Source organism: Gadus chalcogrammus, chromosome 7 (assembly GCF_026213295.1).
Source record: "Gadus chalcogrammus isolate NIFS_2021 chromosome 7, NIFS_Gcha_1.0, whole genome shotgun sequence".
Lineage (NCBI taxonomy): Eukaryota > Metazoa > Chordata > Actinopteri > Gadiformes > Gadidae > Gadus > Gadus chalcogrammus.
In genome coordinates this window covers 9,644,526-9,668,791 of record NC_079418.1, presented here as the reverse complement: position 1 = coordinate 9,668,791, position 24,266 = coordinate 9,644,526, and the positions used below count along the sequence as shown (strand labels likewise).

The following is a 24,266-nucleotide window of genomic DNA, read 5'->3' as shown; positions in this document are numbered from 1 at the left end:
ACCACGACTACGCCTCGATATCCTGTCCATGTATATCACAAACAAGATTGGTGACAAGGCGCAGCCCTGGCGGAGACCAACACCCACTGAGAACGAAACTGACTGGCTGCCGAGGACGCGAACACAGCTCTCGCTTTGGGAGTACAGAGATTGGATGGCCCTGAGGAGAGACCCCCTTACCCCATGCTCCCGCAGCACCTCCCACAGTTTCTCACAAAAATCGCCAGATAAAATCTTTAGACCAAGCCTTCAGTGGCGTCTTTGCATTAGGGGCCAGTGGGGCACGGCCCCACCAGAGAACGCTGCCGTGCAGGGCACGATTATACCTTTCTTTTTTTTTTCAAAAATTTATATAATACATAACAATAATACATTAATTGTTAATAATTAATTACATGTCCGCAGCTTTAATTTGATGAACGCAATTGTTGTAGTGTAGTAGTTGTGTGTGAAATAGTTCGTTGCTCCGTCTCGTCTGTTCCGCTCGGTGGGGCACAGCCGAGATGGCCCTGTCTGCTGCAGTGTAGAAAACTGGTGCTGTTGCGCGAGCAAGCGCGTGCGCAGCGCCCGCTTCTGTTTCGGCGGTGGGGCCAGAAGTTTAGGGCCCCAAAGCTCTTCTCATTGGCTGATTTGTAGAAAGGGCGGGGTTTACGGCGGGAGCCGATCAGATCTTGCTAGCTAGCTAACGTAGTTACTGTTACAGTTACTGTTACAGTAAATAACAACAAATGGACGTTTCATTCATTAAATGATGAATCGTGTTGAGTATCTGTCTCATGTAAGATTTAGCACTTGAACAGAAGTTGGAGATAAAACGTTTGGGACCAAATCGCCCGACGGATTTAATCATTATTCAAGAGGGAAAGGACAAGAATAGATCGTTCAACCAGGAGTGGTTCAAGCGGAAAAAAATGCTTGTGTTTCACCTCAGCCACACAAAGGAGACCAGACAGCACTGTCCTTAAAGCACAGGTAATTACCATCTTAGCCCAAACTTACTTAAATTTTCACCCAGGATTATCCAGGTCTGAATAGGCAACCACTCTATCAGGCTAGATTCATTGTTAATTGTACAGTATGGTGGCCTGCAAACTTAATACAACTTAAACCATACTTCTTCTTTTTTTTGGTATATTGTGAGTGGTGGCTTTGTATATTGATTGCTGTGTAAAGGGTGTGCGCCGTTGTGTTTTTATTGTTGCCACGTTGTTGTTTTCTTGAGTTTTGATATTGTGAGATCTTGAACGCTGCCATTTCGTGGTGCTATTGCTATAATAGCCTAATATATGTCGTCAGATTCGCGTTTGAGTGATGGCATTATTCAGCTGCAATTTTGGTCCCCTCTGTCACTTGCTACTGTTTTTGTTGTGATTGTAGTAATATGTGGTATTTCTGGATTGCGTTATAATATTTTCCTGCATGGGCCCCACCAGAGTTTCCAAACCAAAATCGCCACTGCAAGCCTCAGAAAAAACATCGAACAGAATTAGTTTTATTAAGTTCCATTTGAGAAATATTGGCCAAAAAAGTTAGAGTAGTTAGCCCATTTTTCTTATATGACCATTTTGTTATTGTATAAAAAAAAACATACGACTTTTATTAGGTGGATACCAATACCCCCCACTACCCATATACCCAAATTGTGGTACTGCACCCAAAGGTGGTGCTATTTAAAAAAAAATATATATATATATGAACTAGCCTTATTTCTCCAGATTGACCTGGACTCAAAATTCTGTTAAATGCAGATGCATCCTTTTCACCCTGGTCTTCTGCTCTAAAGATGTTTACTTTTCCCACAATTTCATAGAAAAGCCAAACGTCCGGAGTCTCAACCCATTTTGCCTATATGACCATTTTGTTGTTGTATAACTACCATACGGCTATCATTAGGTGGATACTATTAACAGTGCAAATTTTCAGATCTGTACTCCTTAATTCTCTTGTGAAATGTGTGCTTGGAGTTTTCTTGATGTTTTGTGCTTATCAATCGACATTTTCATGATTGTGAATGAAGCTTCATGCAGTTCAGGAATGTCAGTGGCTCAACGGGATAAGGCCGTGTACTGGTGATCCTTACTGGGTGTTCACACCAAACGCGACGGGACGACAGGATCCCATACAAAGGTGTGGCGCGACAAAACTTCGGCGACAACACGAACGGGCGAAAAATTTTGCGTTTGGTGTGAACGCACAGTAACTGTATGTTCACACCAAACGCGAAATTTTTCGCCCGTTCGCGTTGCAGAAGTTTTGTCGCTCCACAAATCATAATATGTCGCTGTGCAAGTTTTGTCTAATTTGTCGCGCCACAACAAGATAACCACCATTGCATGTCTTTACCTTTTGTGGAAGAGGGAGAGACGTCGGAGGACCCGACGCAGTCTATTCATAATATTGTAATGACCACGGAAGAGGCAGTGAATGAAGTATTGAATACACAGAGATTTATTAGATAGGCCTACCTAATAAACCGTTGGAACACACAAGACCGGAAACCATAGCAACGCTGGTAAACAAACCCCGAGAAGCCCAATCCCTATGAGAGCTCCCCGCGCTACGGCCATCCGGAGGCGCACAGAGCTTTTGGCCGTGATATTATGCATACAATTATATTATATTATATACTACTAGAGCTCCGGGAGTCACAAACGGCAACAATCACATTAATTCGTTCACGGGGCACGGCGCAAGTCGCGGGAGTGCCCGGGCCGCGGTCACGGTGAATGAATGTTCAATCTCTCTCTCTCTCTCTCTCTCTCTCTCTCTCTCTCCAGAGAATCGCTCAGAGAATTTGTCTAAAGTCATGTGAAAGCTGAGACGTCAGGGAACTGCATAACCATGGGGGCGGGGCCAGGAGTTAGGGGAGGAGCCAGGGGTAACAGTAGGAGAGGGAGGACGTAATGTTGTGGAAACCAAACCTTAGGTTCAGAAAAACCATAGTCACTCGACGTGCAAGCAATTCTCTCTTTCAAGAGTAAAATCTAACAATAACTCCAACAAGGTGAGTAAAATAGCACAACTTTGATAGAGGTTAAAACCTATCTTCCCCTCATGTAATAAGACCAATAATTTAAATGCTAAATACAAAACCTTGTTGTCTTTCTAGGAATGGCCTCTCCTACTTCCTGGTCTGAAGAGAACTTTTCATGTCCCATCTGTCTGGATGTGTTCAGCAGCCCAGTTTTTACACCATGTGGACACAACTTCTGCAGAGCCTGTATCACAAAGTTCTGGGATGATCAAGCCCAGTACAAATGTCCAGTTTGCAACGAGCTCTTCCACACTAGACCTGATTTGAGGGCCAATATCCTCGTATCAGAGATGGCTGCTCAGTTTAAAACGTCTGTACGAGTGAAAGAGCAGCCTTGTGTTGAACCAGGAGAAGTTCCCTGTGACGTCTGTACTGGGACCCAGCTGAAGGCCGTGAAGTCCTGCCTAGTGTGTTTTACCTCTTACTGCCAAACCCACCTGGAGCCACATCAGAGAGTCGCTCGCCTGCAGAAACATCAGCTGGTCGAGCCTATGGACCATCTGGAAGACAGGATGTGTAAGAAACATGACCGACTTCTGGAGCTCTTCTGTAGGACTGAACAGGTGTGTGTGTGTCAGTTCTGCACAGAGACAGACCACAAGTCCCATCTTGTTATACCTCTAAAGGAGGAATATGAAGTGAAGACGGCCCAGCTGGGGAAGATAGAGGCTGAAGTTCCGCAGATGATCCAGGAGAGAAAACAAAAGATTAAGGAGATCAAAGACACAATAAAATTGAGCAAGAAAGACGCAGACACACAGATGGCCGATGGTTTGCAGGCCCTCACCGCTCTGATGCGCTGCATTGAAAAGTGGCGGAAGGATTTCAACCAAACGGTTAAAGAGAAACTGAAATCCACAGAGAAACAAGCTGAAGACCTCATCAAAGGGCTGGAGCAGGAAATAGAAGATCTGACCAAAAGAAGCTCAGAGGTGAAGCGGCTCTCACACACTGAAGACCACCTCCACTTCCTCCAGGCCTTCAGAGCCCTGAAGGATCCTCCACCCACCAGGGACTGGACGACGGTGGACGTCCATCCTCCGTCATACGTAGGGTCCTGGAGGAGATCCCTGGATCAGCTCGAGGAGACGCTGAACATGGGGATGAAGAAGCTGTGTGATGCTGAACTGAAGAGGGTCCAGCAGTATGAAGTAGATGTGACTCTGGATCCTGATACAGCTGCTCCCTGGCTCATCCTGTCTGAGGATGGGAAACAAGTACATGATGGAGGTGTAGTGAAGGTACTCCCAGACAACCCTAAGAGATTTACATGTCGGCCATGTGTTCTCTCGAGGCAGAGCTTCTCCTCAGGGAGATTTTACTTTGAGGTCAAGGTTGAAGATAAGTCTGTATGGTGTTTAGGAGTGGCCAGAGAGTCCATCAACAGAAAAAACAACATTGCATTGACCCCTAAAAATGGCTGCTGGGGGATATCATTCCAAAAGGATGTGTTCAAATTTAAAAATGACCCTGATGTCCGTGTCCCTCTGAGAGCTGGGCTCCAGAAGGTGGGGGTGTTTGTTGATTATGATGAGGGTCTGGTCTCCTTCTATAATGTGGAAGCCAGGGTTCATATCTACTCTGCTACTGGCTGCACCTTCAGTGAGCCTCTCTATCCAATCCTCGGTCACAAATACGGTGGTCTCCGCCTGATCATCTCACCTGTCAATCAAACAGACTAAGACACTGTTTGATATTAAAATAAACAAACAAGAACTTATATTTCCTAAATAATCTGCTATTTTAGATCTGAGAGAACTGCATTAATGTTGTACTGTTGTCAGTTACCAAGTATGAAAATAACCCTGACTATTTTAAATATAGCCCATTGTAAATTATTATATTCCACTATATTCTTTAATGTGGGTTTTCTCAGTATATATATTTTTTATATATTATTGTAAATTGTTTCAGTTATGTAGAACAATTTTGGAGGATACAGATTTTAACATAATAATATTTACATTACTATAAGTTGTATAGTTGGTATATTTCTGAATCATGAATAAATACCCAATTCAATCTATTTTATGATGATTTAATTTAGGTAGCCCAGATTGTACAAGTGTGTAAGAACACACACACACACACACACACACACACACACACACACACACACACACACACACACACACACACACACACACACACACACACACACACACACACACACACACACACACAGATTTATTCTGTCAACCTTTATACATTACACATAATAAATAAAATAACCTTTCCCGACAGGCAGGCCCGTCGCGAGAAGGCAAGCAAACCAAGCAATTGCTGATATTTAAAATATATGTAATCATAACATTTGATCAGAGTTTGGGCGGAGACATGGGTCATGATCTCGGCCGGGCTCAAACCGGGTACCTGTGGATCTCTCTCCAGAGAATCGCTCCCAGTCCCATACAAGTCGCCTATTAGACCTAACGTTCATGAAAAAAGAGGAGATCACATATTAAGGCATTTGAAGTAGCCTACACAGAATGTGCCTAAAGTCGTGTGAAACTGGGACGTCAGGGCAATGCATAGTCAATGGGGGCGGGGCCAGGAGTTAGGGGAGGAGCCAGGGGTAAGAGTAGGAGAGGGAGGACGTCATGTTGAGGAAAATGAAACCTAAGGTTCAGAAAAACCATAGTCACTCGACGTGCAAGCAGTTCTCTCTTTCAGGAGTAAAATCAAACAATAACTCTAACAAGGTGAGTAAAATAGCACAACTTTGATAGAAGTTAAAACCTATCTTCCCCTTACGTAATAAGACCAATAATGGAAATGCTCAATACATAAACCTTTTTGTCTGTCTAGGAATGGCCTCTCCTACTTCCTGGTCTGAAGAGAACTTTTCATGTCCCATCTGTCTGGATGTGTTCAGCAGCCCAGTTTTTACACCATGTGGACACAACTTCTGCAGAGCCTGTATCACAAAGTTCTGGGATGATCAAGCCCAGTACAAATGTCCAGTTTGCAACGAGCTCTTCCACACTAGACCTGATTTGAGGGCCAATATCCTCGTATCAGAGCTGGCTGCTCAGTTTAAAACGTCTGTACGAGTGAAAGAGCAGCCTTGTGTTGAACCAGGAGAAGTTCCCTGTGACGTCTGCACTGGGACCCAGCTGAAGGCCGTGAAGTCCTGCCTAGTGTGTTTTACCTCTTACTGCCAAACCCACCTGGAGCCACATCAGAGAGTCGCTCGCCTGCAGAAACATCGGCTGGTCGAGCCTATGGACCACCTGGAAGAAAGGATGTGTAAGGAACATGACCGACTTCTGGAGCTCTTCTGCCAGACTGAACAGGTGTGTGTGTGTCTGTTGTGCACAGTGACGGACCACAAGTCCCATCCTGTTATACCTCTGAAGAAGGAATATGAAGTGAAGACGGCCCAGCTGGGGAAGATAGAGGCTGAAGTTCGGCAGATGATCCAGGAGAGAAAACAAAAGATTAAGGAGATCAAAGACACTAAAATTGAGCAAGAAAGACGCAGACACAGAGATGGCCGATGGTTTGCAGGCCCTCACCGCTCTGATGCGCTGCATCGAAAAGTGGCAGGAAGATTTCAACCAAACGGTTAAAGAGAAACTGAAATCCACAGAGAAACAAGCTGAAGACCTCATCAAAGGGCTGGAGCAGGAAATACAAGATCTGACCAATAGAAGCTCAGAGGTGAAGCGGCTCTCACACACTGAAGACCACCTCCACTTCCTCCAGGCCTTCAGAGCCCTGAAGGATCCTCCACCCACCAGGGACTGGACGACGGTGGAGGTCCGTCCTCCGTCATACGTAGGGACCTTGAGGAGATCCCTGGATCAGCTGGAGGAGACGCTGAACATGGGGATGAAGAAGCTGTGTGATGCTGAACTGAAGAGGGTCCAGCAGTATGAAGTAGATGTGACTCTGGATCCTGATACAGCTCATCCCTTGCTCGTCCTGTCTGAGGATGGGAAACAAGTTCATTATGGAGGTCTAGGGAAGGCACTCCCAGACAACCCTAAGAGATTTACATGTCGGCCATGTGTTCTCTCGAGGCAGAGCTTCTCCTCAGGGAGATTTTACTTTGAGGTCAAGGTTGAAGATAAGTCTGTATGGTGTTTAGGAGTGGCCAGAGAGTCCATCAACAGAAAAAACAACATTGCATTGACCCCTAAAAATGGCTGCTGGGGGATATCATTCCAAAAGGATGTGTTCAAATTTAAAAATGACCCTGATGTCCGTGTCCCTCTGAGAGCTGGGCTCCAGAAGGTGGGGGTGTTTGTTGATTATGATGAGGGTCTGGTCTCCTTCTATAATGTGGAAGCCAGGGTTCATATCTACTCTGCTACTGGCTGCACCTTCAGTGAGCCTCTCTATCCAATCCTCGGTCACAAATACGGTGGTCTCCGCCTGATCATCTCACCTGTCAATCAAACAGACTAAGACACTGTTTGATATTAAAATAAACAAACAAGAACTTATATTTCCTAAATAATCTGCTATTTTAGATCTGAGAGAACTGCATTAATGTTGTACTGTTGTCAGTTACCAAGTATGAAAATAACCCTGACTATTTTAAATATAGCCCATTGTAAATTATTATATTCCACTATATTCTTTAATGTGGGTTTTCTCAGTATATATATTTTTTATATATTATTGTAAATTGTTTCAGTTATGTAGAACAATTTTGGAAGATACACATTTTAACATAATAATATTTACATTACTATAAGTTGTATAATTGGTATATTTCTGAATCATGAATAAATACCCAATTCAATCTATTTTATGATGATTTAATTTAGGTAGCCCAGATTGTACAAGTGTGTAAGAACACACACACACACACACACACACACACACACACACACACACACACACACACACACACACACACACACACACACACACACACACACACAGATTTATTCTGTCAACCTTTATACATTACACATAATAAATAAAATAACCTTTCCCGACAGGCAGGCCCGTCGCGAGAAGGCAAGCAAACCAAGCAATTGCTGATATTTAAAATACATGTAATCATAACATTTGGTCTGAGTTTGGGCGGAGACATGGGTCATGATCTCGGCCGGGCTCGAACCGGGTACCTGTGGATCCACAGCGCCCCATTCCATACCTAAATGAAACGTCATGTTAATGTAAGAAACATTATCCCACAGGATCAAACATGTGTCCTATAACTTCTGATTGGGCAGCAGAGCCAAGGTGATGATGGGATGCGATAATGACACTCTGCAATCCACACACGTCCTATTAAAATACTGATAGAGGTGGACGACTTCATGGCTGTCTGTCAGATAGGATTCTTCCTAGGTCACCCCATGATGAAGAATAAACATTCTTGGCTTCAATGGGAACTGATCTATTCATATCCATTTAGACACACTTACTATATTTTTTAGTAAGCCAATCAAATTTCATCAAGCCTATCATATATATTCACAAGAAGAGCAAATATGTTTTGCACTGCTGCCTATCAATATCTATGTTCAATATTGAATGAAGTTGCATTTGTGTATCGCTAATATTTTATATACTATTTTTTTTTTTTTAAAGATAGCTTTTTGCATTGTGATGCTTTATGATAGAGTGAGATAGAGAGGGAGGTATGGGAGACAGAGGGGAGGACATGCTGCAAAGGACCGGGGATCGATCCCGGTCGCTGCGATCCGGACTGAGCCTTAAAGGCAAGCGCTCTACCTGGTGAGCCATACTGAGGAGAAGAGTAATTAGTCCAATTATGATTGGGATTATGATTTTTGTAATAATACTAATTAAAGAATGATAAAAAAATATACATTTAATCAGACATTTTATTACCATTTATTGAAATAAATAATAAATAATTTACAGTAACAGAAAAAGGGGTTGGCTGAATGGACATTCTGATGAGGCAATAAAGATAAATTATTACAAATAAAAAGACAATAAATAGTGGCCATAAACACAAAACACCGGTGTTCGAACATAACCCAAGAGACACATTATATTGCATATGACATTGTTTCACAATTATTAAATTTGAAAATCAATATTGAGTTAGCTTAGGCTTGTATTTTTTTCACCAATCAAGTATCTTGAGGATGGTTATAATGTTTATAATTTATTTATTATAGTCTTGCAGGCGGTGTCCTTTGAGAAAACAGAGTCTTTATTTAGCATACAGCACGTGGCTCATTGCTTCTTCCTCGTGTGTATGTGCTTATGTACCCGTGTGTGTGTGTGTGCGTGTGCTTGTGTGTGTGTCTGTTTCAAACAGCAGGTAGCCCTAACTCTAAACCTATACCAGAACTCGAGCTAGCACCAACACTATGTAGTCCGACATCCGGTTTGCTGTGCGTCAGTTAAACAACCTATCAATGACAGCCTATAGGAGCCATGGGCGGAGCTTACACACTATCATTAAGTGTGAACGTTTAAAATAAAATCGGCAATGTCTGCAATTCCAAAAAAATTACACGCCTTGGAACACGATATTTTCGGAAAAAGTAGTCGGCCGCTGTTATCCAAACCGACTCGGAGGCGGAGCTACAAATCGCAAAGCTAACCTGCTACGTAGCGTGTTAGCTTGCAGAGTTAGCATTAGCCCAAAATGCTAACTGCTAATCTCGGAGACAAGCCTTTCCCCTTTTTGTTCAGACTCGACCGATTCCAGTAAACGCAGGGAAATCCGGCTTCCCAGAATGCAGTGGGCTTCTGTTGTGGGTCGGGGGGGGGGGGGCCCTCTCAGGTGTTCTGGTAGCAGTCGGGGGGGTCGTCGTCCTCGTTCGCCCAGAAGGCCGAGTGCCTGGTGTGCATCTCACGGCGCACGCAGCGGGGGCACGGCTGGGCCTTCTGGTGGCACTCAGTGTGGAACACGGCGTCACAACCTTTACACCTGAGAGAGAGAGACAGAGAGAGAGAGAGAGAGAGAGAGAGAGAGAGAGAGAGAGAGAGAGAGAGAGAGAGACAGAGAGACAGAGAGACAGAGAGAGAGAGAGAGAGAAACAGACAGAGAGAAAGAGAGAGAGAGAGAGACAGAGACAGAGACAGAGAGAGAGAGAGAGAGAGAGACAGAGAGAGAGACAGAGACAGACACAATTGGTTATTAAAATGCGGTGATGCAGAAATTCCCCATTGAGATGGGGAATTTAGCTTGTGATTGCTTAGGGAGGCTCGTAACAATTTGAATATCTATAGTGTCATGAAGCAGTGTATCAGACTGTGGAAGGCAGTCTTAATATATGGTGTAACGCATACGTATACTATACAGAGCAGTGGTTGGCCTAATTGCCTACTGGTTGTCTTGATATAATTTCACTGCTGCTTCTGACCATGCAAATACTGGCAGCCAGAATTACTTTTATTACATCTTATTGTGGAAACAAGAGTAAAATTCTTAGGCTTGGTTCCCCAACAGCCACATAGCAGTGAACATACAAGATAAATTAAATAAATAAAAGTCAAAATAAAAATATAAAAAATAAGTAGCAGCATAGATCACAATAATAAAAAATAAGAATAAAATTAAGTTATAATAAGAGAAGAATAAGCAAAAATAAGTCATGATGTCAATGATAAAATATAATTAAGTAAGTACGTAATAAGAGAAACTAAGAACGTGGTAATAATTAATAATAAGTAATGAGGTGTAAAGTGTAGTGTAGAGTGTAAAGTGAAAAGCGTTCAAGTAAAGTGTTCAAGTGGTACCAGCCACGGTTGATTCCAGTGCAAAAAAGCTGTGCAATTACAGAGAAATATGTATTTAAGCGATCATTGAGTCGCGCCGTTGGTTTCAGTGATGTGTCTGTGAGTGTGTGCTGGTTGGTACCTCTTGGTGGCACTCTCCTGGAAGGGGTAGATGACCTGTCCGTCTTTGCAGAGTTCACAGATGAAGCCCTTCTCCTGACAGAGGCTGCAGCTGAACACGTGGGAGCTGGCGAACTTGATCACCTTGGACAGGAAGGGGGCCAGCTTACCATCGATGACCTGGAAGAGAGCCGGGAGGGGGGTGAGGAAGAGGAATGTTCCCGCGGTGCACTTAACCTTCAGGAGGAGTAGCTCAGGAGGTAGAGCGGGTTGGCTGGTAACCGGAAGGTTGCTAGTTCGATCCCCGGAGTGTCCTTGAGCGAGACACCTCACCCTGACTGCTCCCTGATGGAAGGTTGCTAGTTTGATCTGCTAAATCCCCTAAATATAAATGTTAACCTATGGCAAGCCTTTTTTGAAAGAAAATCATCTGCGACGTTTCAGTGATTCGAGGTCGCTTGATGTCAATAACAGTCAATAACTGTATTCTCATTTACATTAATGGTTTGCGAGTAAACGATAACTGTATAAAGAAAGGGTTCTCCTAGCTGTCCTTGTTGTATACGGGGAATGGGTTAACCGAGTGATTGTTAGTGCTTGGCAATTGGTTCTATGAACATCCTTACTACACCGACCGTCGCTTTGGATGAAAGCGCCTGATAGATGCTGGGGGGCTAGGGTCAGCGGGCTGTGATAGCTTTACGGCCTGTTGAGCCCTTTGAGGCTGTACCTGGGATGAAGGGCTATACTAATACCACTGACGGTCTGGGTTTCTTCTCCGGTGTCATTACCTGTTGCAGGTCAGCGATGGAGTACAGGTGGATGTGCTGCAGCAGGTACTCCCTGGGGAAGATCCTGAATCCATGACAACAGAGCAGATTAGCGTAAGTAATTACACAGCTCAAAGCGCTTTACAATATTGCCTCACATTCACCCATTCATTCACCGACGGCGGAGTCGACCACGCAGGTCCACCCTTAACCCTACCGTCTCCTGAGGTCCAACCCTTAACCCTACCGTCTCCTGAGGTCCAACCCTTAACCCTTAACCCTACCGTCGCCTGAGGTCCAACCCTTAACCCTTAACCCTACCGTCTCCTGAGGTCCAACCCTTAACCTTTAACCCTACCGTCTCCTGGGGTCCAACCCTTAACCCTTAACCCTACCCTCCCCTGAGGTCCAACCCTTAACCCTTAACCCTACGGTCTACTGAGGTCCAACCCTTAACCCTACCGTCTCCTGAGGTCCAACCCTTAACCCTTAACCCTACCGTCTCCTGGGGTCCAACCCTTAACCCTACGGTCTAATGAGGTCCAACCCTTAACCCTACCGTCTCCTGAGGTCCAACCCCTTAACCGTACCGTCTCCTGAGGTCCAACCCTTAACCCTACCGTCTCCTGAGGTCCTCGGCCACGACGGCCCTGCAGCTGAAGAGGTAGGCCCGCAGCGACTGCAGCCGCTGCCTGAGGCGCAGCACGGCGCTGAGGGCCTCACAGTGCTGGTAGAGGAAGGGGTTGAGCCGCTGCACGTCCAGCAGCGGCTCCTCGTACACAAACTCCAGGAACTCCTTGGCCTGCTTGGACACCTGGGGCCACGGGTCAAAAGAGGCGTTAAGGGTCGCCATGGTTGAGCAGTAAGTTCATAGTTAGCTAGGGTTAGTAACTGAGCTACTTTTAGTAACTTGGTTTGTGTTAGTGACTTAGCTAGGGGTTAGGGTTAGTAACTTAGCTAGGTTTAGTCTTAGTAACTGAGCTGCTTTTAGTAACTTGGCTAGTTTGGGTTAGTGACTTAGCTAGGGTTAGTAACTTAGCAAGGGTTAGGGTTACTAGCTCAGCTAGGGCTAGTCACTTATCTAGGGTTAGTAACATAGCTAGGGTTAGGGCTAGTTACTTAGCTAAGGTAAGTAACTTAGCCAAGGTAAGGGGATAAGGGTTAGTAACTTAGCTAAGGTTAGTCACTCAGCTAAGATAAGGTGAGAAGGGTTAGGGTTAGTTAAAGGGGACAGATTATGCTTTTTAGACTTTTATGACCTATAAACGTTGTTATAATGATTGATAGTCATGTTTAACCATACTAAAGTGTCAAATAATGACGTACATGCATTTCGACGTATTCCCTGCTGACAGGCTGGGGTGGCTGTGCAGAGCGCTAAACACTCGGGACAAGGTTTGCGGTTCACTTGTTCACATTTCCGGGAAATCATCTACGTAGAGGCACTCCTGCCACGCCCCCATATGCCTGGTCAAATCTGCCCGCACGCGCACTTCAAGGAAGGTAACCAATCACAACGGAGTGTGGTTGGCAGGAGGGGGGCGAGGGGGCGGAGAAGGACGAAACCGAGCGTTGACAGAGAATGCTGAAAGCGCCCAGATGAGAGGAAGAGTTTCCCGAAAATCGACATCGTTTTTTATGCTTTGAATCGTGTCAGGTTGCGCTATAGGAGTCATTAATAAGAAATGAAGAGCAGAAAAGTAGTATAATAGGTCCTCTTTAAGGTTATGAGGCATGCGTGTCGGTCTCCACCTTGTGCTGGCCGGTGTCCCAGTTGTGCAGAAGACGAGCTGGGATGAGGAAGGTGTTGTCCTGGTGACAGCCGGGGCAGTAGTACCAGCCACTGTAGCAGCACACCTTGGCTCTGCCTCCAGACAAGCCCACCTGGCCCTGGCAGCCTGAGAGTAGAGCAGGGGTCTCAATCGTTTATACACCCATCAGCTCGCGGTTTTAGTCTTAATTTTCGATGCGATTTATGTATATTTAATTTTTTCTCTATCAAACGCGGATGGCACCGTCCTCTCGGAGGGAAAACAAGCTCAAAACGAAAATGAACCCTCACAGTAGAATATTAGGGGGCAACTCTGCATTAGCTTGGTGGAAAGCATGAGCCATTTGTTAACGTCGCACATTGTAGTAAACTATTGAATTAGGTGTTTTCATTGAACACCTAATTCGATGTAAATTGAAATTTACATTCTGACTGTTACTGTGAATAAAAATACAGATTTATCGTGGTTTCAACATTGTTGGAAACAATTGAACGGCTGTCCATATATGAAATTATCGTGCATATATGCATGCTAATAAATTGGATAAACTAGTATCCATATATTAAACAGTATATATTTGCATGTCAATAATTTGAGTAAACTGAAGATACATTAAGTTATGCTGTATATTTGTGCGCTATTAAATTGAATTAACTATCCATACATGAAACAATGGTGTATATTTGTGTGCTAATAAATGTAATATTTGTGTAGTAATAAATTGATCAAACTGTCCATATAAAAAAAATGACGGTGTATATTTGTGTCTTAATACTTAGAATAAACCGTCCACACATGAAACTTGTGTAGATAGGTGTGCGGATAAACAACAGGTTAAAGTGTGTACCTGTGTACGGTCCCTTACCTGCACACCTGAAGCTCTGCGCGGTGAGGCCCTTCTCCACGGCCAGGCAGGGGAGGATGCTGAGGAAGCTGCTTGTGACCGGGGCCTTCTGCTGGGGGGCCCCTCTCGGCTGCTGCCCCTGGGGCCGGGACAGGGTCCCCTGGAGCACGTCCTCCTGGCTGAAGGGCTGCTCCATTATGGAGAACAACCAGTCACGGTTATTTAGTATTATTACGGGCGGCAGTAGATCAGGAGGTAGAGCGGGTTGGCTGGTAACAGGAAGGTTGCTAGTTCGATCCCCGGCTCACCCTCCTAGCTGAGTGCCCAGGTGTCCCTGAGCGAGGTACCCCACCCTGACTGCTCCTGACCAGCGGCAGTCGCCCTGAGGGGGCGACTGCCGTTATTCAAAGGATTGTTTGAATAACGGCAGGATTCAAAAGATTATTCAAAGGATTGTTTTTTGGTGTGAAAAAATCGTTTGACCCAAAATGTTATACATAAAATAAATATACTTAAAAATAAAGTAAATAAAATCGTTTCAACTCGATTATAATCGTTTGGAGGTCGTTTGACGCAAAAATCGAAATCACCATCAGATTGAGACCATAGATTAATTGCATTTTTTGTAGGCTTATAAGTTATAAATAAACCAACCTTGTATGAAACGACGATGTATATAATATGTGCAAAAACATTGAATAAAGTGTCGATGAAGGCCATATGTTGTATATTTGTGTGCTAATGGGTAGAATAGGTCAGCAGGAGTACCTGGCAGAGCTCCTGGCTGGGTCGGAGGCTCTCCAGCTCCAGCGCCTCGCCCAGGACCTCCACCCAGCTCTGGGCCTCCGACGCGCTCTCCGCCCGTAGCACCACCACCTCTTTAGGGAACGCCGCCTTGAAGACGTTCCCGTAGGCCTGGAAAAAAAAAAAAAATCAGAATCGTGATTCATTTGGTCAATATTGAAATCACGATTATTCTAAGGATTCTTTTTGAGTTTGAAACCATGACGCATTTATTCAGCATCCCTCCCCAAAAAAACACTTGGGCACTGAGAAGGAGGAAGAGGAAATACACAAAATGTTCAAATAGAAAATAATGTACAAATATGTACCCAGCTGTTGAATTCATAACATTGAATTCATAAAAAAAGAAAAGAAAAATATACAAACAGATTAAAAGGTGATAAATTAAACCCCCAGGTGTGAGTGTGATTAGCCGTTACAAGCCGTTTTGAAGTGGGCGTGTCCACCTAGATGTATGACGGATAGATGGGCGGCGTTTGCCTCAGTCCACTGGGTAGCCTGGTAGACTGATCTACACAGCGCACATCTAGGGGGACACGCCTGGTGGCATAATATGGCACCTTTAAAAAAAATACATACATATTAATAATAATAATTGTTTGAACTCCATTATATTACTCTAGATAGCTCGACCCCAAAAGACCTAAATCACGATCAAAATTAGATTAATCCCACGGCACTACCTTCCCGGTGTTCCCGGGTTCCCCCGGACGTCGCCTCGTATCCCCCTCTTTCTCCACTCCCAGACAGGTGGCCAGTTGATACCGGAACGCCGGCTCCGACACGGGGCCACGCCCCTCCGTCAGGAACGCCCGGAGTACGCTGCGGCTCAGCACGAAGGTGAAGGCCCTCCAGGCCCCGGGCTCCGTCAGCAGGTGGAGCACCCCCACCTTCAGGACGTCCGGGCTGCGCGGCGACGGGGAGAAGAGGGGGAGGGCGCTGGGCCGCTGGGACGGGGCCGCCGGGACCGCCACCGCCGCCGTCTCCGTGGCGCCGCGCCCGTTGTCGAGGGGACGGGAGGCGAGGACGCGCTCCCAGATCAGCCGCTGCCACTCCGTGGCCTCGCGCCGGCTCTCCGCCCGCAGGTGGAGGTGTGTGCTGTTGAAGAAGAGCGCGTGGAAGGTGCGGGCGTCGGGGGCCACGGGGGCCGGGTGGGGGCCCTTGGACGTGGGGGCGGGGTCCAGCGGCGCCGGGGAGCACACGCTCTGGCAATGGGAGAGGGAGTAGGCGGTGACCAGGCGGTAGGGGGCGGAGCCGGCGGAGTGGGCGGGGCCGTAGAGGCGGAGCTCGCAGGGCGTGAGCTGCAGGCGGCAGCGGGACCAGCCGGCGCCGTGGCGACGCTCCAGGTCCGCTTGTTTCACCACGATGGGACGGCCGCCGTCTCGGTCAGCTGGGGGGGGGGAGGAGATGGGGAGGGGGTGAGAGGTGGGTGGGAGTGAGGGGTAATGGAGCGGCCGCTGGAGGTCACTGGTGGTACTGGGAATGTTTAGACAGTTACGTTTAGGAGATTCTGCTGATGCCTTTAGCCAATATCCAAATCCCATTTCAGCGACCGTCCCCCCTGTGTTCTAATCAGTGTTTGTAATAACGCGTTTAAAATAACGCCGTTATTTTTTCGTCGTTACAACGCCGCTACCGTTACTGTACGTTAAATGCGGTGCGTTACTATGAATTGATTGAATAAACTGCGTAATCCAAACAAACTCCTGGCTCCAAACACAAACTGCTCGGGAGGAGACCGGGTGGGTTTACAACGAGATAAGTGATAATGATTGGCTGAGGCAGAGTCATGTTTCATGGTAGCCAATCGGAGCCAGTGTTCTTACACACAAGCCAGGACACGCGCGCCACACACACACACACGCGCGCACACACCAAACAGATTCGATGAAGCAGCAAAAATGGCGAGTCCGTAGCAATCCGATGAAAAGTTGACATTTTCGGTAGTATCCGGCAGATGTTCCACAGCCATTGCAACTAAGCAAATTAAAATTCAGTTTGAAGTATATCAGGGCCTTGAATGGGCAGTTCAACCATTTAACACATTAAGGTCAAGTGAAAACTGCTCAGAAAAATCCAAATCCAAATCCAATTCCCTGGTAACTAGTTACTTTAATTATAGAGTAATTCAGTTACTAGCTCAGTTACGTTTTGGAACAAGTAGTGAGGAACTATATCTAATTACATTTTTAAAGTAACGTTTCCAACACCGGTTCTAATGCTGCATTGTTCTATCGTGTTAAAAGGCTAATTGATGATTAGAAAACCCTTGTGCTGATAACTGTTGGAAAACCTGAAATTGTCTGGTTGACCCCAAACTTTTGAACAGTAGTGAATCATATATATATATATTAAAAAAAATTAGAGGGTGAAAAGTGCACTGGGCCCACACTACTTGATGAATCCAAAACAAAACGCACAAGGACTGGACGGGAGTCCCTCACCATCCCAGTGGGCGTTCTGGGGCGCCCTGGTCTGGGGCGCGGCGGCGGGCCTCCCGTTGTCGTTGCAGGCAGAGGGCCGGTAGTGGACGTCCGACCGCGAGCGGTGGTGACCCTTCCTGAAGGCTGCGTTGGATACGGGACCACACTCCAGGGCTGAGGATGATAAGATAAGATCTGCTTTATTCATCCCAGCAGGGAAATGTAGGTGTTCCAGCAGCCAGCATACATACACTCGACACAACACGTGTATACATACGTATCCCACCTATAAAAAAAAGGCTTAAGGCTAAATCTGTCGATTACCACAATCTTGCCGTGTTACTGGTGATCAAGTGTAATCTCGTCACTTAATCAGGAGCTAGGCTACCATAACTCTGCAGTCAGTGGAAGCGTCTAACTGAAGGCAAATGCTAACCCAAAGCTAGGGCTGCTTGATTATGAGAAATAATTATCATAAATATCAATTATTTTGGTCAATAGTGAAATCAAGATTATTTTGGTCAATATTGAAATCACGAAAATGTTCCTCAATAGTGAAATCACGATCATTCAAAGGATTATTTTTGAGTTTGAAAACATGATGCGATTCTTCAGCATTTCTCTCCACAAAAAAAACCCTTTGTACCCGAGAACTGAGAATTAAAAATACACAAAATGCTCAAGTAGAAAAGGATGTAGAAATATGCACCCAGCTGTTGTTTCTATAAAACATTTAATGGATAAAATAAATATCTCCCTCTACTTTAACCTTTAGACTCTTTTAGAAACAAAAACCCTCTCCCTCACCCCGCCCCCACCCCCCAGCACAGCTCCTACCGCACTCCTGGGCCTGCGACGCCAGGTCGTTGGTGGACTGCGCCCGCCACTTCCTGCCGGGCCTCAGCCCGTTGGCACCGGTCCAGGCGAACGACATGGGCCCCAGCTCAGAGGAGCGCTCCCCAGTGAGCAGGCACCACACATTGGCCGCGGCGTTGCTCCGTGTCTCCGGGTGTGCGTTGGACCCTAGGGTGGGGGGGAATTGGCCAAAATGTCACCATTCGATAGTATTGCAATAATATTATTGTGATTCTTAACCTATTGCGACCCAGCACGTATTGCTCTAGACCTCTGAAGAATAAGTCCCGCCTCCGAGGCTCCGGTTCCCTCGTCAAATGCCTACGGGCAATAAAATGTTTGTTTTTTTAATGATCATACATAAGAAACTCTGTAGGTGGCGAAGAAGTAAAAGCTGCGTCACGTTTTCAACTGCACACTTTTTTCCATCTAGTTTCGACCTCGATTGTCGGTGCTGTTAAAGTAGTAAACGATTATTAATGCTACTTTAACGGCACCGACAGTCCAAATCTACAGTGGAAACTAGATGCGGCTGTGTTGCGGTGTGAAAAGCATACATTACAATATGATCCTATCATGTATGTATTCTGACATTTTGTTGCCGTTAAAGAAGCATTAATAATCGTTATGTACGATCATGCTATGTACAATCATTCTAAAACGCCATGTTATTTACCATGGACATTTGACCGAGGGAACCGGAGCCTCTGAGGCTGTACTTATGCTTCAGAGGTCTATTGTGATACTTTGGCCACGATTCAATAGTATTGTGATCCTTAACCTATTGCGACACAGCAAGTACTGCTATTAGATTCTGCAATATATTGTGAATCATGTCCCCCATGTTATTCAAAGGCAGTACAAAAATCAGGAAAATAAGACTGCTCAACTCACTTCAAATGTCATATGTAACAAGTGCATAAACTTTGTCCTTGAACATTCAGGACACACCTTTTGATAAGTATAAATATAATAAAATTATAATTAAACCTTTTGTAATTATTCTCTGAATAGAAGACCTCTCATTCGAATGCTGAGCTCCCAGCACATAACTTACTATTATTTAAGAGAGTACCATAAAGCAGGCATAATAGAGTAACATAAATCCTGATAGCAATCATATAAATAAGAGTTAACTTAGAGCTTCAATCAAATTGGCTGCAGAGTCATCAACCAAAATGTTAAAGGTCCCATATTACACCACCAGGTGTGAGTGTGATTAGCCGCTACAAGCCCTTTTGAAAATCTGCCCCTTCTGACATCACAAGTGGGCGTGTCCCCCTAGATGTATGACGGATAGATGAGCAGCAATGTTTGCTTCAGTCCCCTGGGTAGCCTGGTAGACTGATCTATCAGCGCACCACACCTGGTTGTGTAATATGTCAGCTTTAAATTAATTAAGTAAAAAAACAAATATTGTAAAATTTTGCTGTACAGTATCGCCATTATGACGTGCGCAAAAATGTAGCAATACTGAACAAGTTCCCCTACCAAATTTCCCCCCACCACTGTTGGACACGTCCTGGCGGTCTGCTGCGTGGTTCTGGCAGCGGTTCCGGTCGTAGATACCGTCCAGGCAGTGGAGGAAGTCCTCCGTGGCCTCCAACGCCGGGCTGATGTCCTGCGCGTTGTCGAGTGCCTCCGCCACCTCCATCCTAACGACCTTGCTGTTCGCTTGTTCGTTTGATACTTGATTGACAGTTTGGTAACCCTGATGATCGCATTCATTCGCTCCCCGACGCTGAGTTTGAGACTTGATCGACGGTTGTACCCCTGGCGCCCGCATTCATTTCGTCTTCAGGCGTTTCTTTAAGACATGTTGTCCACTTTGAAACGAAAAGTACAACGGGACTATGAGCATGAAGAGCAGTGTTGGAGGAGGTCCGTGTCAACCAACGGTGATGAAGAGGGGGCAAAAGAGATACTTTTTTGCTCTTTCCTGGTCCTTAACGAACAGCAAGACAACAAGCTGAGCCAACCAGTGTTGGGTATACCGATCGAGCCTTGATCACCATCAAGGCTAGTCCGGGCCAACTCTTTGCCTGGTCTTTAACGAACAGCACAACAACAACCTCGGCCGACCGATCAGACCGGACAGCATTGGGGGGGTTTAGGAGCACACGGTCATGGTGAGTGACCTTGGAACATGCTCGCCGCTCCAGCAGCACGCTACCGCCATCAGGAGCTGCACCTGGACAGGACAAAATGTACAAATTGTGGACTTTCAATCTATCAGTGATTATGCTGTTCAGGTTGGTGAATAGTAAATGGTAAATAGACTGCATTTATACAGCGCTTTTCTAACCAGTGGCCACTGAAAGCGCTATACAACATTGCCCAACATTCACCCATTCATGCACACATTCACACACCGACAGAGGAGTCAGCCATGCTGGGTGAACGCCAGCTCTTCGGGGGAAGTTAGGCTGAGGTGCCTTGCTCAGGGACACCTCGACACCAGAAGGAGCCGGGGATCGTACCGGCAACCTTCCAGCTACCAGCCAACCCGCTCTCCCTCCTTTGTAAAAAAAAAATAAGTCGAGCGTTTCCCGAAACTGCTCCTAACATGAACGTGCGTGCACTGCTCTAACGACGTTCGTAGGCTTGGAACTGTCCACTGACACGGTGCTGAAATGGGCTCTGTAGGAGGGGGAGACGCAGGAACGTTGTTAGATGTAACTATATTTTGTGGCAGCAAAGAAAATCTCCCGATCAAGGCCAACAGCAAAGTAGCCTACGAAAGAATAGACTAATATGAATTCTCAAGATTTTAAAAACAAGTGATCAGGCCTAGGCCTAATCATTGATACGGCTATTGTTGACGGATTAGGAAAGCTTTGGATCCCGTAGTGTTTGGCAGGGCCCGGGTATGACGGGCGGGAAATGCAAGCGGGAAAGCGTGCAGCGTGTTCAGGCACGCATCGCAGTTTCTCGCAGCGATTGTCGATTGTGCCCTCCACTAAGGTCCGGGATGTTCGTAACTGTCTAGAAATACTGAACTTCATCACAGCCTCCAGTGCCTCCGAAGCGCCTACAGTGCTTTATGGCAAACAATCGCAACAAAAAATGGCTGCACATATTCTCTAACACCCGCTAGTCTCTCAGCATGAATAATTGATGTCTTCTGTCATTGATCACTATGAGGACATTTTAAGCCACGATGGTTGAATTAAAATCAGAGGGAGATGGCAAGTGCAGCTCAAAAGCGACCTCTCAGACAAGTGCAATGGAATCATTTGATTTTATTATATGCCTTGTGATAGGGTTGCCTTGTGAAAGGCAGTTGATTGGTACATTTCAGCTGCACATGTAATTATGGAATTTTAATTGCTGCAATAAATAATGTTGTTGTTGACTTCTAACATGTCTCTGTCTTTGCTGTTTGAATCTAACAGTAGTCTACGAGTAATATATCGGCGGTAACCACTGTTTTTGGGGTATTCGGTGGTATTGGATGTTGTGTTTTAAAGGTCCCATGGCATGCTACTTTATGGAAGCTTTAATATAGATATTAGTGGGCTTCTAACACAGTATTTAAAGAAGTTCCCCGAAATTCAGCTGTGGTGCAGAGTTACAGCCACTACGAGCCAGTCGCACATTGTGCTTTCCCCAAACGCGACGTTTCGGTGTCTGCAGCTTTAATGCAAATGAGGAGGTGAGAGGCGGGTCAAGGAGGAGGGTGGGGGTTTGGCCCTGAGCAGCTTGCGGCCACGGTACCATTCGCTCAGTTTACAGTGGATGTATCGCAATGGCGAGGCGCACGCAGCCTTTTGCCGTGTTCAGTAAATTTTCTAGAACACTCCGGGTGCTCCGGCGGGAGTCCTGGAGCTCTATATCTAAATAATATCAAATTATACATAGATATCTATATCATGTAATATATATGTACTTCAGGGAGTCAAAGCCAAAGTTCCTTTCCCCCAATTCCTTCTCAACCATGGCTGAGATAACCCCAACTGGTCTCGTTGTGGAAATACCAGAGACGTCAAAGAACCGACGTGTTATGCGCCATAACACCAACAGCAGAACGGTTATCCAAATAACATTAGTGTACAACACTTGCATCACACCCAAACACACACACACACACACACACACACACACACACACACAACACACACACACACACACACACACACACACACACACACACACACACACACACACACACACACACACACACACACACACACACACACACACGGCGCTTGCACGGTCGTAGCTCATTGTCTCATTGGCAGGCCAAATTCTCTGGGCGGGCAAGGCAGAGGAAGGGGAGGTAACTTGACCCCTTACGACGACATATGGGGCCACATTCCGAGAGCAGGATACCTAGTGCTCGTTTTACACCAAAGGCAAGTTTTAGCCAGTGGGGGAGGATAGGCAGGCTAGGGAACTCATTTTAAAGAGTTCCTCTAGCCTTTGATATATAAAGTGAGATTTTCATGCCATGGGACCTTTAATAAAACACATCCAATACCACGGAATGTCCAGCTGGCGACTCCACTGACGCTATAGTAACGATGCTCTTAGCACCCTACGAGTTCCCCTGAAGCCCTCGTTAGCTTATTAGAGTGTTTCACGACGTTCGTTACCAATGATGCTTTCGGGAAACGGTGTGAAACTGTACGATGATCATACGACAAACTTCACGAACCATTTAGGCTAACGATGCTTTCGGGAAACAGGGCCCTGGTTAGTGCCGTTTGTCAACTCAACCAACTCCCAAGAGGTCCTCCACGTTTGATTAACAGTAACCAGGAACCTGGATTCTATTTTATCAACCACAGTATAATTTGAATCTTTGACTAAGGGAACAACCACATCCGGCTATGGCAAGTCCTCCATTCAAACACTTTTTCGGGTAATCGTATACAACCTGATAGAGAATACAAAAAAGTCGTCTATTTTAACCTATTTATCTGTTGAGAACGACTGTCGTCATGGTAACGAGCGGTATCATTTTCTTGAACCTGTTTGTTGGAGTCTGACCTAACTGCCCTGAAAAAAAGGCGGAATATCCCCTTAAAAATACAAGGAACTGCAACCTGATTACTGGGTTACTAACCGTTTGAGTTAGCCTGGTTAAACAGGAACTGGTTAACATGGTTCGCTTGGCTAAACCACTATGCCCGTTGAACAGCATAGAGTTGGGGCTAGTCCGGTTCTACCGGGGTAAGCCCAGTTCTAGTCTCGCAAAGCCAGACCAAACTACAGCAAGTAGAATGAAATAGCCCAGTTCAACCCGGGTTAGGGCTAATGAGAGCAGTTTTGTGTGTGTGTGTGTGTGTGTGTGTGTGTGTGTGTGTGTGTGTGTGTGTGTGTGTGTGTGTGTGTGTGTGTGTGTGTGTGTTAGTAATTGTAACACACTTGATATTGTATCAAAATAATAACAGATATTGATATATATACTAGCTAGTATAATATACATATATATCATTTACATTATTTTAATGGATTTTAAGGATCTGTTATTTACGACGAGATGTTTTGGCATTTAAACGTTTTATTAAAGAATACGATCAGGATAATGTTATTAACAAGTTTCGGACGCTTGGTGTGTGAAACAGCATAAAGTTAGAAGAGATAAGAGGGATTTAAACCTCAACCGCGATGGTTTAATTCGACCTCTTAAAAAAAATCTGATGTTTTCTTTTGCTAGCCTGTTAGCACGATGAGCTAGGTCTTTTTCCGTGACAATAGTAGAAGGGTCTGAATGATAAATAAGCGCAAAGCTTGTGAATTCACATTTATGAATGCATTACCGCGTCCGAACATTCCCGGCATTTTAAGATGAAAACACGGAGTCACGACTCACCTCTGGTGTTTACAAATGTTCCAGTCCGCCATCTGTAGTGCTCCGGCCTCCGGGTAGAATGAACCCCCGGATCAATCGTTCCGGTCACATCCGGTTGCGTCTTCATAACAAATGACGTCAGTCAACTATTTTAAATAATTATAAACAAATTCTTTATTTTA

The 24,266-nt window shown here is 45.4% G+C and overlaps 2 protein-coding genes and 1 pseudogene across 3 annotated transcripts; 2 read left to right on the top strand and 1 right to left on the bottom strand.

Moving 5' to 3' along the window:
• The first annotated feature begins 2,881 nt into the window (after nt 1-2,881).
• LOC130386403 (E3 ubiquitin-protein ligase TRIM39-like) lies at nt 2,882-4,993 on the top strand. Its single transcript, XM_056595316.1, has 2 exons — nt 2,882-3,004; nt 3,110-4,993. Exon 2 carries the CDS (start codon nt 3,112-3,114, stop codon nt 4,714-4,716), a length of 1,605 nt encoding a protein of 534 aa, XP_056451291.1. The 5' UTR covers nt 2,882-3,004; nt 3,110-3,111; the 3' UTR covers nt 4,717-4,993.
• Nucleotides 4,994-5,615: 622 nt separating this feature from the next.
• On the top strand, nt 5,616-7,699 carry LOC130386233 (zinc finger protein RFP-like; annotated as a pseudogene).
• Nucleotides 7,700-8,834: 1,135 nt separating this feature from the next.
• On the bottom strand, nt 8,835-24,249 carry plekhm3 (pleckstrin homology domain containing, family M, member 3). 2 transcript variants are annotated; one of them, XM_056595188.1, is made up of 12 exons: nt 24,106-24,249; nt 19,779-20,478; nt 18,270-18,455; nt 17,454-17,606; nt 15,693-16,399; nt 14,974-15,120; nt 14,227-14,392; nt 13,342-13,487; nt 12,210-12,403; nt 11,611-11,674; nt 10,842-10,999; nt 8,835-9,908 (listed from the first exon to the last, which is right to left on the bottom strand). In XM_056595188.1, the coding sequence occupies exons 2-12, from the start codon at nt 20,071-20,073 to the stop codon at nt 9,758-9,760; spliced, it is 2,367 nt and encodes a 788-aa protein (XP_056451163.1). In that variant the 5' UTR covers nt 20,074-20,478; nt 24,106-24,249; the 3' UTR covers nt 8,835-9,757. The 2 variants fall into 2 exon arrangements, with proteins under 2 accessions (XP_056451163.1, XP_056451162.1); XM_056595187.1 differs by lacking the exon at nt 24,106-24,249 and adding an exon at nt 20,660-22,344 and having other exon boundaries at nt 8,843-9,908.
• Between the last annotated feature and the right edge of the window lie 17 nt (nt 24,250-24,266).

Coding starts and splice junctions, on each gene's coding strand:
- plekhm3 (XM_056595188.1), bottom strand. CDS start 20,073: ATGCGGGCGCCAGGGGTACAACCGTCGATCAAGTCTCAAACTCAGCGT. Junction 17,607..18,269: donor GTCGCAGGCCCAGGAGTGCG/GTAGGAGCTGTG, acceptor TATCATCCTCAG/CCCTGGAGTGTGGTCCCGTA. Junction 13,488..14,226: donor GCAGAGCTTCAGGTGTGCAG/GTAAGGGACCGT, acceptor CTCTACTCTCAG/GCTGCCAGGGCCAGGTGGGC.
- LOC130386403 (XM_056595316.1), top strand. CDS start 3,112: ATGGCCTCTCCTACTTCCTGGTCTGAAGAGAACTTTTCATGTCCCATC.